The sequence below is a fragment of the Actinia tenebrosa genome, unplaced genomic scaffold (assembly GCF_029948245.1).
Source record: "Actinia tenebrosa isolate PJP-AT-01 unplaced genomic scaffold, QUT_ActTen_1.0 PGA_scaffold10__47_contigs__length_13832649, whole genome shotgun sequence".
NCBI lineage: Eukaryota > Metazoa > Cnidaria > Anthozoa > Actiniaria > Actiniidae > Actinia > Actinia tenebrosa.
In genome coordinates this window covers 1,420,630-1,436,600 of record NW_028292570.1, presented here as the reverse complement: position 1 = coordinate 1,436,600, position 15,971 = coordinate 1,420,630, and the positions used below count along the sequence as shown (strand labels likewise).

Here is a 15,971-nt window from a genome sequence, read left to right as displayed (position 1 = left end):
CATTTCATTTTGGGACAGTGTTTTGATTAGTTACCCCAAGCGCAAAGCATTATAGGGCATTCGAAAGTTAAAATGCTATGTGGGTTCGATTTACAGTGTTGTAATATCCATTTTGAGGTCGAGGGAAAATCCGGGTCGACTTGACATTGTTGTGCATTGTGAGGCTGTTTTAGGGACATATCCCCAAAATGGTGAAAACAGTCCCAGAATTACACTGCAATACCAACTCGACAACTTTTTTTTCGTCTTGTAATTTTTTCAAAATGCCGGAGGAAGTTGTTAATTGGGATCTTTTTGAACCTTTTAGCGTAAAAAACCATAATATGGTTGACATGGAACTTCAGGAATCAGTTAACAGATTTCCCGAAGTATCTGGGGATAGTTTGAATTAAATGTGTCAAAGAAATGTTAACAAAAACACGAAGAAAAGTACCGCCACGTGCTTAGATGAAAGTATTTGACTCCTGGAGGATGTTAAGACAACAAAAAAGGCGCTTAGAAGATATCCCCGTCAATGAACTCTTTGGAATACTTTGATATAATTAATCTGCAATAGGACTACATGTCTGTCCAATTTGGAAATAATTGAATTCAAAAAATTCCTCTGACCGCCAAGCTGGACTCGGCCTATCGGCCTCTTCCAATTTTGTCAGTCCTCGAAAAATTTTTTCATCCAATTATTTCCGAATTGGACAGCATGAAGTCCTATTACCCATACTAATTTTCGATAATTTTAACAAAATTATCGATCCCGTGAGCAACCACATACGAGACAAAGCTGCCGACCATTGTGATTTTCCCGCGCCTGTGAGAGCAATGACGTCACAGAATACTGAAAACTGATTGGTTTTAATTTTACATGTGAAAATTATCGTAATTTTACATGTGTTGAAATACGAAATTCCTCAGTTGTAGAAATCTTTGTAAACAACTATAGTTTACATAATAAAATCTTGAATTTGGCTACCTGTGTCCTATATAACAAAAAATATCGATCACAGTAGTGACGATTCTTGATTTCTTGCCAAATACTTTTATTGTGTCTTGAAATTCTAGATCTACTAAAATTGATCAGAGGCAACCTTTGTACGTAATTCGATCAAATCAAGTCTGGTTTGATAAATAAGTATGATTTGTGTATTTGTTTTCATTTGATATCTCAAAGAAATACTCTTAATTCGAAGAGTCTAAATAACCAAGTGTATCTTTGGAAACTAAAAATGGATGGAAAAGTTTCGAAGTCGAATAAGTTAACTGCTTCAACGACAGTCGCCATTGTTTCGTTAGTCGCTCTCTTGCTGTGCTGTGGTGAGTTTGTACGTATCGAGATGATTCTGAAGCAACAAAACACGAAAATACAACAGTTGGAGAACAAGATGACATTTCAAGCAGTCAATGTCGACAACAGCCTCGACAACATGGCTGCAAACAAAGGAAAAGGCCTCGAACAACTTGCTTTGGACGTCAAAGAATGTTGTGGAAGGACCAAGAAACGAATGCAAAGAAGTTTCGACGGGAATGAACCACTATTACAGGAAGAAATTAACGACACGAAGAGTGAGAGCCGTCTTTTTGAAAAACTGACCAAACTAATGGAGCAGCAAGTGAGCAAAGCTATCTCTGCTAAGAACTTTATCGCTATACGAGGTAGAAGAGGCAAAAGAGGACCCAGAGGACCACAAGGACCCATGGGTAAACCAGGTAGAACATGCAAGCAAGGAATACCGGGACTGAAAGGTGATCCAGGACAAAATGGAGTTGCCGGTCCTCGAGGCATGCCGGGACCGAAAGGGGATCGCGGTCCTTCGTTAGAACCTCCATCAGTTGTGATCTCTTCGCCTAAATTGATCGTCAATGAAAGCAAACCAGCCATTTTCCACTGTTCTGCAAGTGGATATCCTCGACCTGACATCGTTTGGAGTAAAATGGATGGTTCATTGGCCTCCAACAGATCCATGATTGATGATACTGGTAAACTGTTGATAAAAGACGTCACATTTAATGACTCAGGGATATATCAGTGTCAGGCTTCTAGTATCCTTGGGAAAACACAGACAACCTCAAGACTCGAGGTAAATTTCCGTCCAAGATTAATATTAAAGAACGGACCAATCTACGCTAGGTTAGGAGACAATGTTACTCTTCCCGTGTGTCGCGTGACTGGGCATCCACAACCGGAAGTTGTTTGGCGAAAGTCACTTGGCCAATTACCTGATAAACGTTCTCATATCGAAGAGAATAAATTAACTTTGGTGAGCTTACGAAAAGAAGACTCCGGGACGTATTTTTGTAAGGCTGAAAATCAACTTGGATTCGAAGTAGCAGGATGTATGCTAGTCGTGGTACAGTTGCCCGTATTCATCGCTAGACCTCCGCTTGTCGTAAACGTCACACTCGGCTCGACCATTATCATGTGCTCAATTGTTCAGCTCAAGGTGACCCTCCACCGTTAATCAGCTGGAGAAAAGAAAAACAAGGTCTTCCAGTAGGACGGTATGAAATACGTCATGGTTCATTAATGATAAAAAATGTGCTCAGCTCGGACTCCGGTGTGTACGTGTGCACCGCTACGAGTGCTGGCGTTGCTGATACAGAGACTAAAACACGAATAACAGTCTACTACGATTGTGCCGATATCTACAAATCAGGTGAAAGACGTAGCGGTGTGTACACAGTAAAACCAGACAGTCAAGGACCCTTTCAAGTCTACTGCGACATGACAACTGACGGAGGGGGGTGGACAGTGTTCCAAAGAAGAAAAGATGGATCTGTTGCTTTTTATCTTAGATGGCAGCAGTACAAAACAGGTTTTGGAAACCTGAATGGCGAGTTCTGGTTGGGTAATGACTACATCCATCGAGTGACAACAAGAACACCCTCGACTCTACGTGTGGACCTGGAGGACTGGAGTGCAGTAAAGTATTTTGCCAAATATGGTAGTTTTAGTGTTGGTTCTGCATCAGACAAGTACAGACTTAAGGTTGGCTCTTATTCGGGTACTGCTGGAGACTCACTGTCGTACCATAATAACATGTTCTTTACTACCAAAGATCAACATAATGACGAGTATGTTGTAAACTGTGCGTCTTTATATAGTGGTGCTTGGTGGTATAAGTCTTGTTTTTATTCCAAACTCAATGGGAAGTATTTGGGAAACACCATTAATGGGAAAGGGATTGTCTGGAGTCATGCAAAAGATAACTATTATTCATTCAAGCGTTCAGAAATGAAAGTACGACCCAAAACATTTTAATGTTATTGTTTGTTTCGCTTCTACTAAGACTTCTCTCGTGTTCCGTCAATCCTCAACGACTGCATGCAGCAAGTATGCACTGGTGTCATTACTTCAGTACAGCACAGTCCTCGACCAATCATAGTGCTTGTTGCAAGGTGACTAAATAATAACCCCAAATGTGTAAAAGCTTAGTTTAGAATGAAACAGATTTAGAGGGTGTACTGACAGCGCTTGAATATGGATTACTTTGTGTAGCTTCCTTTCGATAGATGAGAACTGGAACAAATCTACTTCATGATATCGATGGACATGACAATCTTAGATACATAATTAGATTCATGAAATCATGATCATCTGAAAATATATAAATATACTGATGTATTTGACGCTTCTGCGCATGACAGCATCCATATATTTAGTTTTTCAAAGCCACCAGACGACAGCCATCAGCTTCCCTCAATCAAACATTCATGCACTAAATCAAACCGTTTATGTAAACTGCGCACCGTCGGCTTCCATTGATAGCAGTTGAATTTCAACTGAAGGAACTACCGACGTTGAATATAGGTACTTTACCTTTTTATGTGTGTGTTTTTTGATGGACGGAAGCCAAAACACGAGAAAACGTCTTGAGTTTTCTGAGCATCAAATTTTTGAGAACATTCCGGCCCTGTTGTATTTGTGATTGGATGGAGGAGCTCAGCATGATCACGTAAGGTTATTCAAAGAAACTAAAGGTACTTTGTGATTGGATGGAGGAGCTCAGCATGATCACGTGAGGTTAGTCAAAGAAACTAAAGGTACTTTGTGATTGGATGGAGGCGCTCAGCTTAACCACTTCCAGTCATTTTGACTTTGACTTATGAAGGAATGTATGGAGTTCGACCGCATGGTTATCGGGTTTGCGGAGTAAAATTCAAATTTTGTTCTTATCGAATCACCAAATGACCAATGAGTAATCGGTTTATAAAATTTGTTGTTGTTTGTTGCTCGACAGGGGAATGTTTTGTATTTTGGGGCAAAAAATAAGAGTTACAACACAACTTTCATTAATTCAATTGTAGTTTGATTCACAGAGTACCTTCTATTTCCTGAAACAAATAATCATACAAAGAATGGTTCACGAGCTCCACTGAAGCAAGGACGCGCTGTAATCTCTGATGCAATTGACTGCAGTCTAATCAAATTCACGTGAGAATCGAAAACTATAAGGGGTAAAACCTTTAAAGTATTTTCTTCTATTATCTAACTGTACCCTAGCTTTTTCTTTAACGAAATATTCCATAGATTTTAAAATAAAAAACGATTCTTGCAATAATTATATCATCATAAAATAATTCAAAACTTTTATTTACCCGTGATATTATTACGCTTTTCAGAAGCAAAACGTTTCCAGTCAGATAAATAACTTTCATCGTATTGATTCTAAGAGGCAATGTCCGCAGAAATCAAACAAAATCAAATATCGGTGGCCACGTTGAAAAAATTGATTTTGTTCACAGATGTCCAAAGATGTGGAATACTACCCAAATAAACGTACTGATGTTCATTTTGAACCGTGAAAATCGATTTTGGCCGTAGGCGCCCTCAATTCAGCCTAAATCTCAGGTGATAATGGTAGGTCTAAGAAAGGCGCTCCCGCATTAAAATGAAGCAAACTAGAGAAGTTTCTGTTTTTGGAATGTGGTAAAGAAAAGATATAGAGGATATTGCATGTGCGCGCGGAGATACGAAATTTTTATTTTTTTCCAGTCCGGTATCCTAAAAAATCGTGCGCTCTGATTGGCTGTTTGATCAGGCGGTATTTTGTAAGTATCTGCCCGCGCTCGCGGACCGGTATCCTTTGCCGCTAAACAACAAAACGAAACGATTACAAAAACAATTAAAAAAAAAAAAAAATACGGGGGAAAAATAAATAAGTTATTTACCGTCCTATAGTCGGTCCGGATAGGGAAAAACTGTGTCCTCGGTCTGTATATTCAAGACCTCGGGCACAGTTTTTCCCTATCCGGATCTCCTGGCCGGTAAATAACATGTAAAGAAGAAATATAGGTTTTTATCATATAATTATCCATAAAATACCTATATTTCTCCTTTTCGAAAAACTGATATTTTCACATGTGAAAATATCGTTTCCATGTGTATTTAAGCTATTAGTTCATAAATAAAAACTTTTTATAATAATAAAAAGCTTGTTAAGTTGATTTTATGGATAATTGTTAAGTTGATTTTATGGATAATTAATAAACAGAATATTACATGGGCACTTGGAGATACGAAATTTATCTTCTCGTGTTGAAAATCTCTCACTCGTTCGCTGCGCTTCACTCGTGAGAGATCTTTTCAACACTGGAAGATAAATTTCGTATCTCCGCGCGCCCATGTAATATCCTCTATGTATTCTTAAAATATTTTCTTGGTGTTCAGTTCTGATATTTGTTTTGATACCATTATTTGTTGATTGGATATTGGGTGCAATAAATTGTATTTTTTTTTTCTTTTTTTTTTTTTCTTTTGCTCTTTTTCATATTATTTTTTGATGACATGAAAAGTCAAGATGATATTGTCAATGAAAACTTACGGTATTAACTTTTGATCTCGTGACCATTACGATCGTTATAAGTTTATCACTAAGACTTAATCATTGATTTTATTTGAAAAATTATGTAATGCATAATGATCAGCTTCAGTTCAATATACTCAGAAACCCGCTCCTATTGGACAATGGCTCAGAGTTTGAAAGCTTAACTGAAAGAATTTCAAAGATTCAGTCGACTTTACTTTCCCTAGGCATAGTGTGAAATATCATTTCAAATGTTGATGATGCGTCGTGCGTGCGACTTTGTGGTCTTAGCCGTAGTTTTAGCTGTGTCTTCAACCGAAGCAAAGATAATTGAATTTGACTCTTGTGGATCTCTCATTAGACCGATAATAGGGAAATACCTACAGATTGACATAACTCCATGTGACTCTGAACCTTGTGTCTTCCACGTAGGAGCCAATGTTACCGCCAAAATCACCTTCATTCCTGAAGAAACTGTCCAAGATGGTCTCATCGAATTGGTGGCTATATTTCCTAGAGGGGAGAGACTACCATGGCCTCTGAAAAATCCCCTTGCTTGTGAAGACCACAATCTTAACTGTCCTTTGAAACCGAAAGAGTCTGCCACAGCGATCATACAGACTCGCGTTATAGAAGATATACACGGAAGCTACAAGCTTGTTGCTCAAGTTTACATGGCCGAAACAGTGCTGCAAAACTATGTTTTCTGTTTCAGAATACCTCTACAAGTAACTTACTAGGGTCAAAAATGAACTCTCGCTATTTTTACCTGCTGATGTAACCTTACCAAAGTGGTCAGTACAAGTCTGTTTTCTCAACGGAGATAAAAGAAAAATAGTGTGTAGCGAAAACTTATCATGCTTATATAAGCTGAATAACAGATCTTTGTTGTATGTATGCATAGCCCAATGCTATTCAAGACAAGCCACTGAATTTATATTAATAGACAATAAATGAGTGAATTTGTGGCCAAAAATGCTTTTATATTCTAGTCATGGTGAAGTAACTATCATATAGCTGATAGTTTAGCATATACTGAGTCACTAGCTTCCGGGTCATGGGTTCCATTCCTATAAGGGACTCGGGTTTCTCAGTATTCTTACTCAGTTTTCATCGTTTTTATAATAAATTTCATTACTAAGTATTACTAAGTGGCTCCATGGTTTTTTATCCACGCGATAACATTTAACTTCAAATCGCAAATACGCGGACGCAGACAATCCAATACTAAAATTTTTTAAAGACGTTTCAAGGGAAAGATGAAGTTTTCGAACGAGCATGTTTTTACTGAAAGCGAAATTAATACAATATCGCTGCCTTTAAGCGTTGATGCTTTTACTTTATTGCCTATTTTCTCTAATTTTTGACCTAGCTTTTTAAATTGCTTTTGAGATATTGGAGGATAAGTAATTTGCTCAAGGTTCAGAAAATTTGAAGAAAATCTGTGAGAGCATTTTCGTGAAATAGTAACCTCGTTGAAAAGTAGTTTATTTCAGTTTTGAGTTCCTAATTTTATCTAAAGAAGTTGGTAAATGTTAATTAATTTTTTCGTGAATTCAAATCTACACGATGAACTGTTTTAAAATTTATGTATTTACTATGTAAATTAAGCGCCGCGTGACTCAAGTTGTTTTTATAAGTAACAGTATTTTAAGCTAATGTCGAAAAAGAACAAAGAAATACTTGGGTTGTTTGGGCTCGGCATCCGACGAAACCTGTTGAACCAGACATAACTATATCCTAGATTAACTCTAGGACTATAGTTGACTTCAATTCTTGCTGTCTTCTGTACTTAACCAAGAATATTAGAAGCCTGGTATTGATATATACCTGACTCAAGAGGTGTAACCTTTTGGATCCCAAGGTCAGTATTATTCAATATGAATGCATTCGTGGGCATCAAACCATTGACTCTAGACCACACAATGGATGGTCTTGGATATCCTTTAGCAGAACAATTCAGGATAGCAGACTTGCTTTCATTGACGATCAAATGAGGGGGAAAGATGATAACTGATGGATATTCTAACGAAGGACCGCGGTCCCCTTTCGGTCCCGGCATGCCTCGAGGAACGGCAACTCCATTTTGTCCTGGATCACCTTTCAGTCCCGGTATTCCTTGCTTGCCTGTTCTACCTGATTTACCCATGGGTCCTGGTGGTCCTCTGAGTCCTCTTCTGCCTCTTCTCCCTCGTATAGCGATAAAGTTCTTAGCAGAGATAGCTTTAGTCATTTGCTGCTGCATTATTTTGGTCAGTCTTTCGATAAGACGGCTCTCGCTCTTCGTGTCGTTAGTTTCTCCCTGCAGTAGTGAGTCTTTCCCGTCGACACTCCTTTGCATTCGTTTCTTTGTTCTTCCACAACATTACTTAACGTCCAAAGCGAGTCGTTCGAGGCTATTTCCTTTGTTTGCAGCCATGTTGTCTACATTGACTGCTTGAAAGGTCATCTTGTTCTCCAACTGTTGCATTTTCGTGTTTTGTTGCATCAGAATCATCTCGATACGTACAAACTCACCACAGCACAGCAACAGAGCGATGATGGTGACTATCTTTGAAGCGGTTAACTTATCATTTTTAGTTTCCAAAGATACACTCGGTTAATTTAGAGTATTCCTTTGAGATATCAAATGAACAACGACGCGCAGAACTTTAATAGACCAGGATTGTTTTGATCAAGGTTACGTACAAAGGTCGTCTCTGATCAATTCTAATAGATCTAGAATTTCAAGACCTCATATCGCATTTGGCAAGAAATCAAGAATCGATAGTTAGGTTAGAAGATATTTTTTTCTTATACAGAACACAGGTAGCCCAATTTAAGATTTTACTCTTGAAATCACTCTCGACCCCAAAGTCTCACAAACACCAAGGACAGACTCGTACCCAGTCGCTTCTCTTGTCTTATTAATCTCACGCTGTGGTTGATGGGAAGCATTTAGTGAGTTCCCTGTGCATCAGGGGAAGGAAAAAAAGCCACCGCGCGCAAAAGCCACCGCGCGCAAAAGCTACCGCGCGCAAAAAAGCCTGAAACAAATGACGACTGGGTAATAATAATAATAAATAATGTTTTATTGAGCGCCAATTCCCAGCGGTTCAACAGCAGCGCTTTACAAAATACAAAAAATATTCATTCTAGATAAATAGAAAGAAAGATGATAATTAAAAGAATATAATAAAACAGTTTAACAATACTAATTTAAAAATAATTTAACAATATTTCAATACCATATATTAATGTATCAATAATGTTATATAAACAACTTTCAGTAACTTTTAATTACAATCAAAATCAAAATTAAGATTAAGATTAAGATTAAGATTAAGATTAAGATTAAGATTAAGATTAAGATTAAGATTAAGATTAAGATTAAGATTAAGATTAAGATTAAGATTAAGATTAAGATTAAGATTAAGATTAAGATTAAGATTAAGATTAAGATTAAGATTAAGATTAAGATTAAGATTAAGATTAAGATTAAGATTAAGATTAAGATTAAGATTAAGATTAAGATTAAGATTAAGATTAAGATTAAGATTAAGATTAAGATTAAGATTAAGATTAAGGGCATTTAAACATTATAGTCACATCATAGACAAAATAAAGATACTGGTTAAAATAAATTTATTTATTAAAAAGAAATTAATAAAAGGCCTGCTTAAAGAGCCATATCTTTATGTCCCTTTTAAACTGTGAAATTGAGTGACAAGATCTAATGCTGGGTGGAAGGGCATTCCAAAGTTCAGGAGCCGCAAAGAAAATGACCTTTTTCCATAAGATCTAAGATTGTACGATTGCTTAGTTAGAAGATTTAAGGAAGATGATCTTAAGCAGCGAGAAGGAGCATAAGGTTTAATCAAGTCAACAAGATATGCAGGTGCTAGATTATGCAAGACCTTAAATGTAAGTAAAAGAATCTTGAAAACTATGCGCTGTTCCACAGGTAGCCAGTGTAGATTGCACAAGATAGGAGTGATGTGATCTTGTTTTCGAGAAAAAGTTATTAGTCTTGCTGCAGCATTTTGGACATGCTGAAGCTTTTGCAGAGAGCCTTTGGGAAGTTCATATAATAATGCATTACAAAAAAGATTATGGATATGGAAGAAACAAGTTTTGCAGACAGTAAGTATATGGTCGTCAAGAGACAGCACTTCATCAAAAATAACTCCAATGTTACGAGCAGATGGTGATGGAGAAATGTCAGAGCCAGAAATGTTAATAAAATCAACAGGTGGTCGAGGACGGTGTGGATTAGCAAAAACAAGAATTTCAGTTTTGTCGTTATTTAATTTTAGTTTGTTAAAGGTCATCCATTTATCAATTTCTGATACACAGGTTTCAATTTGCTGTTTCGCATCCTCAAATTCCTTATTGGATGACATAGAAAAGGTAAGATACAGCTGTGTATCATCAGCATATAAATGGAAATTTATATTATTATTCCTCATTATATCGCCAATAGGTGATCATCACCTATACAATAGAAATAGGATGGGGCCTAGGATAGATCCTTGTGGGACACCACATTGAAGAGGATGATCTGAAGATGTACAACCTTGGACCTTGACCTTGAGTCTGTCCTCAGTCTTTCTCGTAATGGCTAATACGACACCGGAAATCGAACACAGGTCGCATTCTTTACTTTCGAATGCCCCATAATGCTTTGCACTTTGCGGTAACCAATCAAAACACTGCCCCAAAATGAAATGTTCTTCAACTGAAAGTACACAATACCTTTTTTAATCTCTTATATCTTTCTGCATGTTTCTTATTGTTTCATTTTAGTATTTGGACATCAAACGATGTGCTTACTACTTAATCAGCCTTCAGCACAATAAGTGCGGTTTTTTCCTCTGGCTGCCCTTACACCCGCAAAGTATTATGGGTATGTGAAGGAAAAGTACTGGTCATGTAAGGCCTCTGTAGTCTAATGGATATGACGTCGGCCTCCTAAGCCGAAGGTTGCGGGTTCGAGTCCCGTCGGAGGTGTTTCGTAGTTAATTTTTGTTTAATAAGCCAACAGACTATCCCATCATGCATTGTGTATCAAACAATGTCAGTGGAATTTTCATCATATCTTTTTACGCCATCTGCTGAATCGTTAAGATTCTCGATAATCATCTAATATTAAAATACTTTAGCCTACATTTGGAATGTGTTCTATACGTTTCTATACATGATTAATTTATTTCATTTATTTAATCCTTTCTGGCCGACATGACGGAGTGGTCTACAAGATCCCGTGCATCGAGTGTTACAGCGTCTATTGCGGTGAAACTGGGAGATTAAGCAAGAAAGATCGGGGGAAAAAACATTAGAGAGACATCCGCCCAGATTGGTAGAACGTCGAGTGAATCGACAGAGACAATCATCAGTACACACGCAAAAGTCAAAGAAGCCATCCATATTAGACTCCATCCCAACAACATCAATGAGAACAGCAGAATTGAGATTCCTGAAGCGTGGATAGCGACCATTCGAAAGCACTCCGTCACGCCCATCTACTGCAGCCAATCACAGCCAAGAAGACAACCTTCAGACTACGCCATCGCCTGATCAAGAGGAGGGAGGCTATAGCAGTATTAGTCGAAACTGCTAAAATTAAGAGACAAATGAATAAATATAATCTTTGAATGTAAATTCCATTGTGGTTTTGGATATCATATAGACGTCAAAGAAGCTAAATTTGGAGAAAAAAAAATTTCAATCTTCTGAGAACTGTTTTGTTCTCCAAATTGAGCTGTATTCGAATGTAAGAAAAGATACTAAAAAGGTAATCGAAGCGAACGACAAGTTATATCTGGGGTAGCCTTGATTTCTTTAGGGGTGGGGGTAGGGAGAGGGGATTCATGATACATCGTTCGCACTTGCTACTCCCTTTCTCCATCACCGCTCCATTTTATGGTCATTTATCACGGTAATGTTTTCCATCATTGGTGGTTGGCTTTCCAAGTTTATTTCCACGATATTTATTTTCCTGCTCTCTGTTGGTAATAATCTATGAAGAAGACATTGTTCTATCTCAGATAACAATGGGCAATCTGTAAGAACTTACCATCACCAAGAATTTGCCTGTTTGTACTTTCTCATATTTCAAATTGCAACAGTAATCAATTGACAAATTAATAATAATACTGATATTCAAACATTTGCAGTATTTTGATAATAAAATCAGTACAATGAAAATTATTATTCTGATTGGAAACGTTTTGCTTCTGAAAAGCGTAATCATATCACGGGTAAATATCAGTTTTTGATTACTAGAATCGTTTTTATCCTAAAATCTCTGGATTATTTAATCTTACTTCTTAATACAAAGTTTGTAGACAATGTAGGCGCCGATGCCAACACCAACAGCCAATAGACCAAGCTTCACAGCTTTGCTCTGCAAAATACCATCAGTACTGATGGGTTTCTCATAAGATCCAGGGAAGTTATTCACTTCATTTCTGCAGCAATCTTCACCATCAGTCATCTGTGTATCCTGGAAGCCATCAACATCTTCACAAAACACAACCCTGTCAAAGACTTGTAAGCTGTCACTATGTAAGACAACATCATCTGTGTCGTTAACTACATCTGTACCGTTCGTAGAAGCTACATCAGCATTTGGAGCGATCTTTACTACACTGATGTCATCAGCACCTTCCTCAACGTTTGCAGACTCTTCTTGAAAAGAAGAGGACGATAGAACTTCTCCTCCAACTACACTCTCGCTAACTTTAGCATCAACTTTTCCATGAAGAACTTGGTCCATCATGTCATCCTTCATATCCATCACTTGATCCACAGCCTCGACCTTCATGGAAATCATCTCTGTTGATGAATTGGGTAGATATTGTTGGATCTCTACACTCTCTTCAATCTCATAACAGCTTGAATCACTCTCTGTGGTCGTCTCTGTCATGTAACCAGCATCATTACCTGAAACTCCATCGTCGTAGCTTTCATCTTGACTGTCTTCATCAGACGTCCAAACCCAAGTATGTCTTGTTGGTTTGGTAGGAGGCTGAGTAAACTGGACGCCATCTTGATTGTGGACTTCATCCAGGTAGGTAGAAAGAGAGGATGAGCTCCAATGAAGGTTTTCAGGATCGTAGACAACGGTGTCTGACTCACCGGAACTCCAATAACACGTATCTTGGTGCAGTTGCTGAAGATGGGATTTGGAAAAAAGTTCCCATGGATCACCTCCAAGTGCCCTGAACACTAAACTGGAGACGGGATACCGAGAAGAAGAAGATTAGGATTGAGAATATTATGAGGAAAATATGAAAGATGAGGGGGAAGAGACGAAATAAACTTATTGTAGTGCATGAATAAGTCGGCACAGTTGGCCCTACATTGATGTGCGTGTGTGTCTGTCTTTCTGTCTGTGTCACTGGCAGTCTTTTAGTTTTCAGTGTGTTTTTCTGTGTCTGTCTGTCTGTTCTTTGGTCAATCAGTCATCATGTGTGTGTTTACTGTGTTCGTCTTTTTGATGGATGACAAACGAACAAATATCTTCTTACCTTCGGAATGGAATACAATGAAACAACGTGTACAACAACATGAACTGACTCGTAACCACCGCCAATGTAAAGAAATGGTTGGTCGTCAGCATCACTACAAAACCTGAAACGAAAACAAAAAAAACACGTTAAATGTAAACGGTAATATTGTTGGTCTATTGGAAGTGGGCAGAAGTTCAACCAATCACAAGCAACGATTATAAACAGAAAAGTGATTGTGAAAACAAAGATTTTCAAAAAAAAAAAAAAAAAAAAAAAAGGAAAAACGAGAAAAGTATTATACGGCAAAGTAAAGAAGCAAGCAAAAAGACATTACCAATAATCGTGGATTTGACGCAGTCAAAGCATCCAAACACGAATATAATAACACCAATAATCTTCTTCAAAAGAGAAAACATCCTGAGAAAATTCCTTTTGCTGGTTTGACCAATGCAAAGTAAAACGTACAGCAAAAGTGTGTTCTAGAATAAATGAATTGTGACGTCATATTTTGGATGACGTCACAAATATGGCTTGCAGGTATCAGGCCTTCGTATGCAAACATTATATGCGATAAAAGGCAGAAACGTAAATTTAATGGATGTTTAAAAGCTGTTAGAGAAAAAGCTAGCGTACAGTTAGTGATAGAAAAAAAATATTCTAAGGTTTTTTCCTTTATAGTTTTCTATTACCATGTGAATTTGATCAGACAGTTTTTTACATCAGCGACTTTACTGCGCGCTCTTTCTTCAGTGGAGCTCGCGCGCACCATTCTTAGCTTTACATTGCTGCAGGAAAAAGAAGGATTTCTGGAGAACCAAAGTCAAAGGGATTTAAGTTTTATCGTAACTCTTACATCTTGCCTAGAATATAATTCTGTTAGTGGTATTCTTCTAAAGCTAGTTATCGTAATACTATTAATTCACTTTTAAATGAAAATTCTCGAATATTAGAAGTTGATAAGCTTTGAATATTAGTTATACTTTATATTATAAACAGGCTCAGTGTTTGTGCAATTTGCAAGTTCCATGTCAAGAACATATTTCATATATCAATATTTCATTATACACTGTAATTCATCCTGACTTCATGCAATACGTGCGCGCCTTTTCTATTTCTTTAATAAAAGATATATATGCCTCTCATCATGGTCTTCATCAGTTACTTTGCATCGTTTTTGAATTTCATTTACAATGTTTTGCATTTAGTGTTTCAGGTTCTACGTTTTAATCGGTTTCAGCAAATAATAATAATAGTAATAACAATAATAATAATAATAATAATAATGATAATAATAATAAACAATAACCGTGAACAGCTTCAAAACTCGTTCATGAAGAGGAAATGTAGAAGTTTGATATTTGATAAAAAATGATAAACACAAGCAAAGAAATATAATAGATATATAGTTACGTAGATATATGTTGTCAATCTTTTATAGCAAAGAAGCTGCCAATTTATATGTTTAGCCTTATTTATCTTACACTAAGCCAACTTCTCTTTTGAATGTCACAGTGTTTTTTATTTAGCACGCAGTTTCATTTCCGAGTACCTGAGAGCTCCGAAATGGTTTTTCAACGTTAACCAACTAATACCTTGTTTGGTCGCTGAGTTAGGTAAATATTGAGCATTTAAACCTGAACGAAAACAATTATTATGCCACCACGCCCCAGTAGTAAATAAAGCGCAGTTATAATAACTGCTAGGATCGTTGTCCTGTTCTTTTGTGCTGAAAGGCATGTTATTATGGTATGTTAGTGAGTCTCCAGCAGTACCCGAATACGAGGCAACCTTGAGTCTGTACTTGTCTGATGCGGAACCAACACTAAAACTACCATATTTGGCATATGCAATCGTTCCATCCCGGTGTCTCAGTTCTATACGTAGAGTCGAGGCTCTACCTTTTGTCAGTTGATGGATGTAGTCATTACCCAACCAGAACTCGCCATTCAGGTTTCCAAAACCTGTTTTGTACTGCTGCCATCCAAGATAAAAGTCAACAGATCCATCTTTTCTTCTCTGGAACACTGTCCACCCTCCTTCGTCAGTGGTCATGTCGCAGTAGACTTGAAAGGGTCCTTGACTGTCTGGTTTTACTGTGTACACACCGCTACGTCTTTCACCTGATTTGTAGACATCTGCACAATCTCTGTAGACAATGTTTATTCGTGTTTTAGCTTCCGTGTCAGCAACTCCACCACACGTAGCGGTACACACGTAGACACCAGAATCGGATTTGACAACATTTTCAATAACGAGAGACCCATCTTTTACTTCATGTCGTCCAGCTGGAAGATGGCCGTTTTCTTTCTTCCATTTTATCAGCGGTTCAGGAACACCTTTAGCAGAACAATTTAATACAGCATTGGTTCCAAAGTAGGCTTCTAAATGTACAGGTGGTTTGATCACAAATAATGGTATTGGTATTACAACTATCATTGTCCCTGCAACGGCTGATCCAAGTAGGTTTTCTGCTTTACACAAATATGTACCAGAATCATTTATTGCTGAGTTTGATATCGATAGTTTGTCGTCTTTGACAACGGTTCGTGTTTTTGATAACAAACCAACAGCTTTATACCACGTGACTTTAGGTTCGGGGTGTCCTGTCACGTGACACTTTGGAAGGGTTATATTATTCCCATGCTTGACACGCACAGGTCCTCTGTTTAGATTTAATCTA

General features: G+C 37.5%; 3 protein-coding genes, 1 non-coding gene and 1 pseudogene across 4 annotated transcripts; 3 read left to right on the top strand and 2 right to left on the bottom strand.

The window, feature by feature from the left end:
* Positions 1-1,215: 1,215 nt before the first annotated feature.
* Positions 1,216-4,489, top strand: LOC148912701 (uncharacterized; annotated as a pseudogene).
* A 1,506-nt stretch (positions 4,490-5,995) lies between these two features.
* Positions 5,996-6,945, top strand: LOC148912700 (NPC intracellular cholesterol transporter 2-like). The gene has a single exon (XM_089026459.1). It carries the CDS (start codon positions 6,050-6,052, stop codon positions 6,536-6,538), a length of 489 nt encoding a protein of 162 aa, XP_088882585.1. The 5' UTR covers positions 5,996-6,049; the 3' UTR covers positions 6,539-6,945.
* A 128-nt stretch (positions 6,946-7,073) lies between these two features.
* Positions 7,074-8,446, bottom strand: LOC148912699 (uncharacterized). Its single transcript, XM_089026456.1, has one exon. It carries the CDS (start codon positions 8,137-8,139, stop codon positions 7,591-7,593), a length of 549 nt encoding a protein of 182 aa, XP_088882582.1. The 5' UTR covers positions 8,140-8,446; the 3' UTR covers positions 7,074-7,590.
* Positions 8,447-10,714: 2,268 nt separating this feature from the next.
* Trnar-ccu (transfer RNA arginine (anticodon CCU)) lies at positions 10,715-10,787 on the top strand. The gene has a single exon. It is a non-coding gene; the product is annotated as a tRNA-Arg (tRNA).
* Positions 10,788-12,099: 1,312 nt separating this feature from the next.
* On the bottom strand, positions 12,100-13,546 carry LOC148912698 (uncharacterized). The gene is made up of 3 exons (XM_089026817.1): positions 13,310-13,546; positions 12,723-13,012; positions 12,100-12,614 (listed from the first exon to the last, which is right to left on the bottom strand). The coding sequence occupies exons 1-3, from the start codon at positions 13,399-13,401 to the stop codon at positions 12,100-12,102; spliced, it is 897 nt and encodes a 298-aa protein (XP_088882943.1). The 5' UTR covers positions 13,402-13,546.
* Positions 13,547-15,971: the final 2,425 nt, after the last annotated feature.

Excerpts from the sequence above, each read along its gene's own strand:
- LOC148912698 (XM_089026817.1), bottom strand. The coding sequence starts at position 13,401 with ATGCTGACGACCAACCATTTCTTTACATTGGCGGTGGTTACGAGTCAG. Across the intron at positions 13,013-13,309 it reads CATTGTATTCCATTCCGAAG|TTTAGTGTTCAGGGCACTTG; the intron begins GTAAGAAGATAT and ends TCCCGTCTCCAG. Across the intron at positions 12,615-12,722 it reads CTACGACGATGGAGTTTCAG|AGATGATTTCCATGAAGGTC; the intron begins GTAATGATGCTG and ends ATTCATCAACAG.
- LOC148912699 (XM_089026456.1), bottom strand. The coding sequence starts at position 8,139 with ATGCAAAGGAGTGTCGACGGGAAAGACTCACTACTGCAGGGAGAAACT.
- LOC148912700 (XM_089026459.1), top strand. The coding sequence starts at position 6,050 with ATGTTGATGATGCGTCGTGCGTGCGACTTTGTGGTCTTAGCCGTAGTT.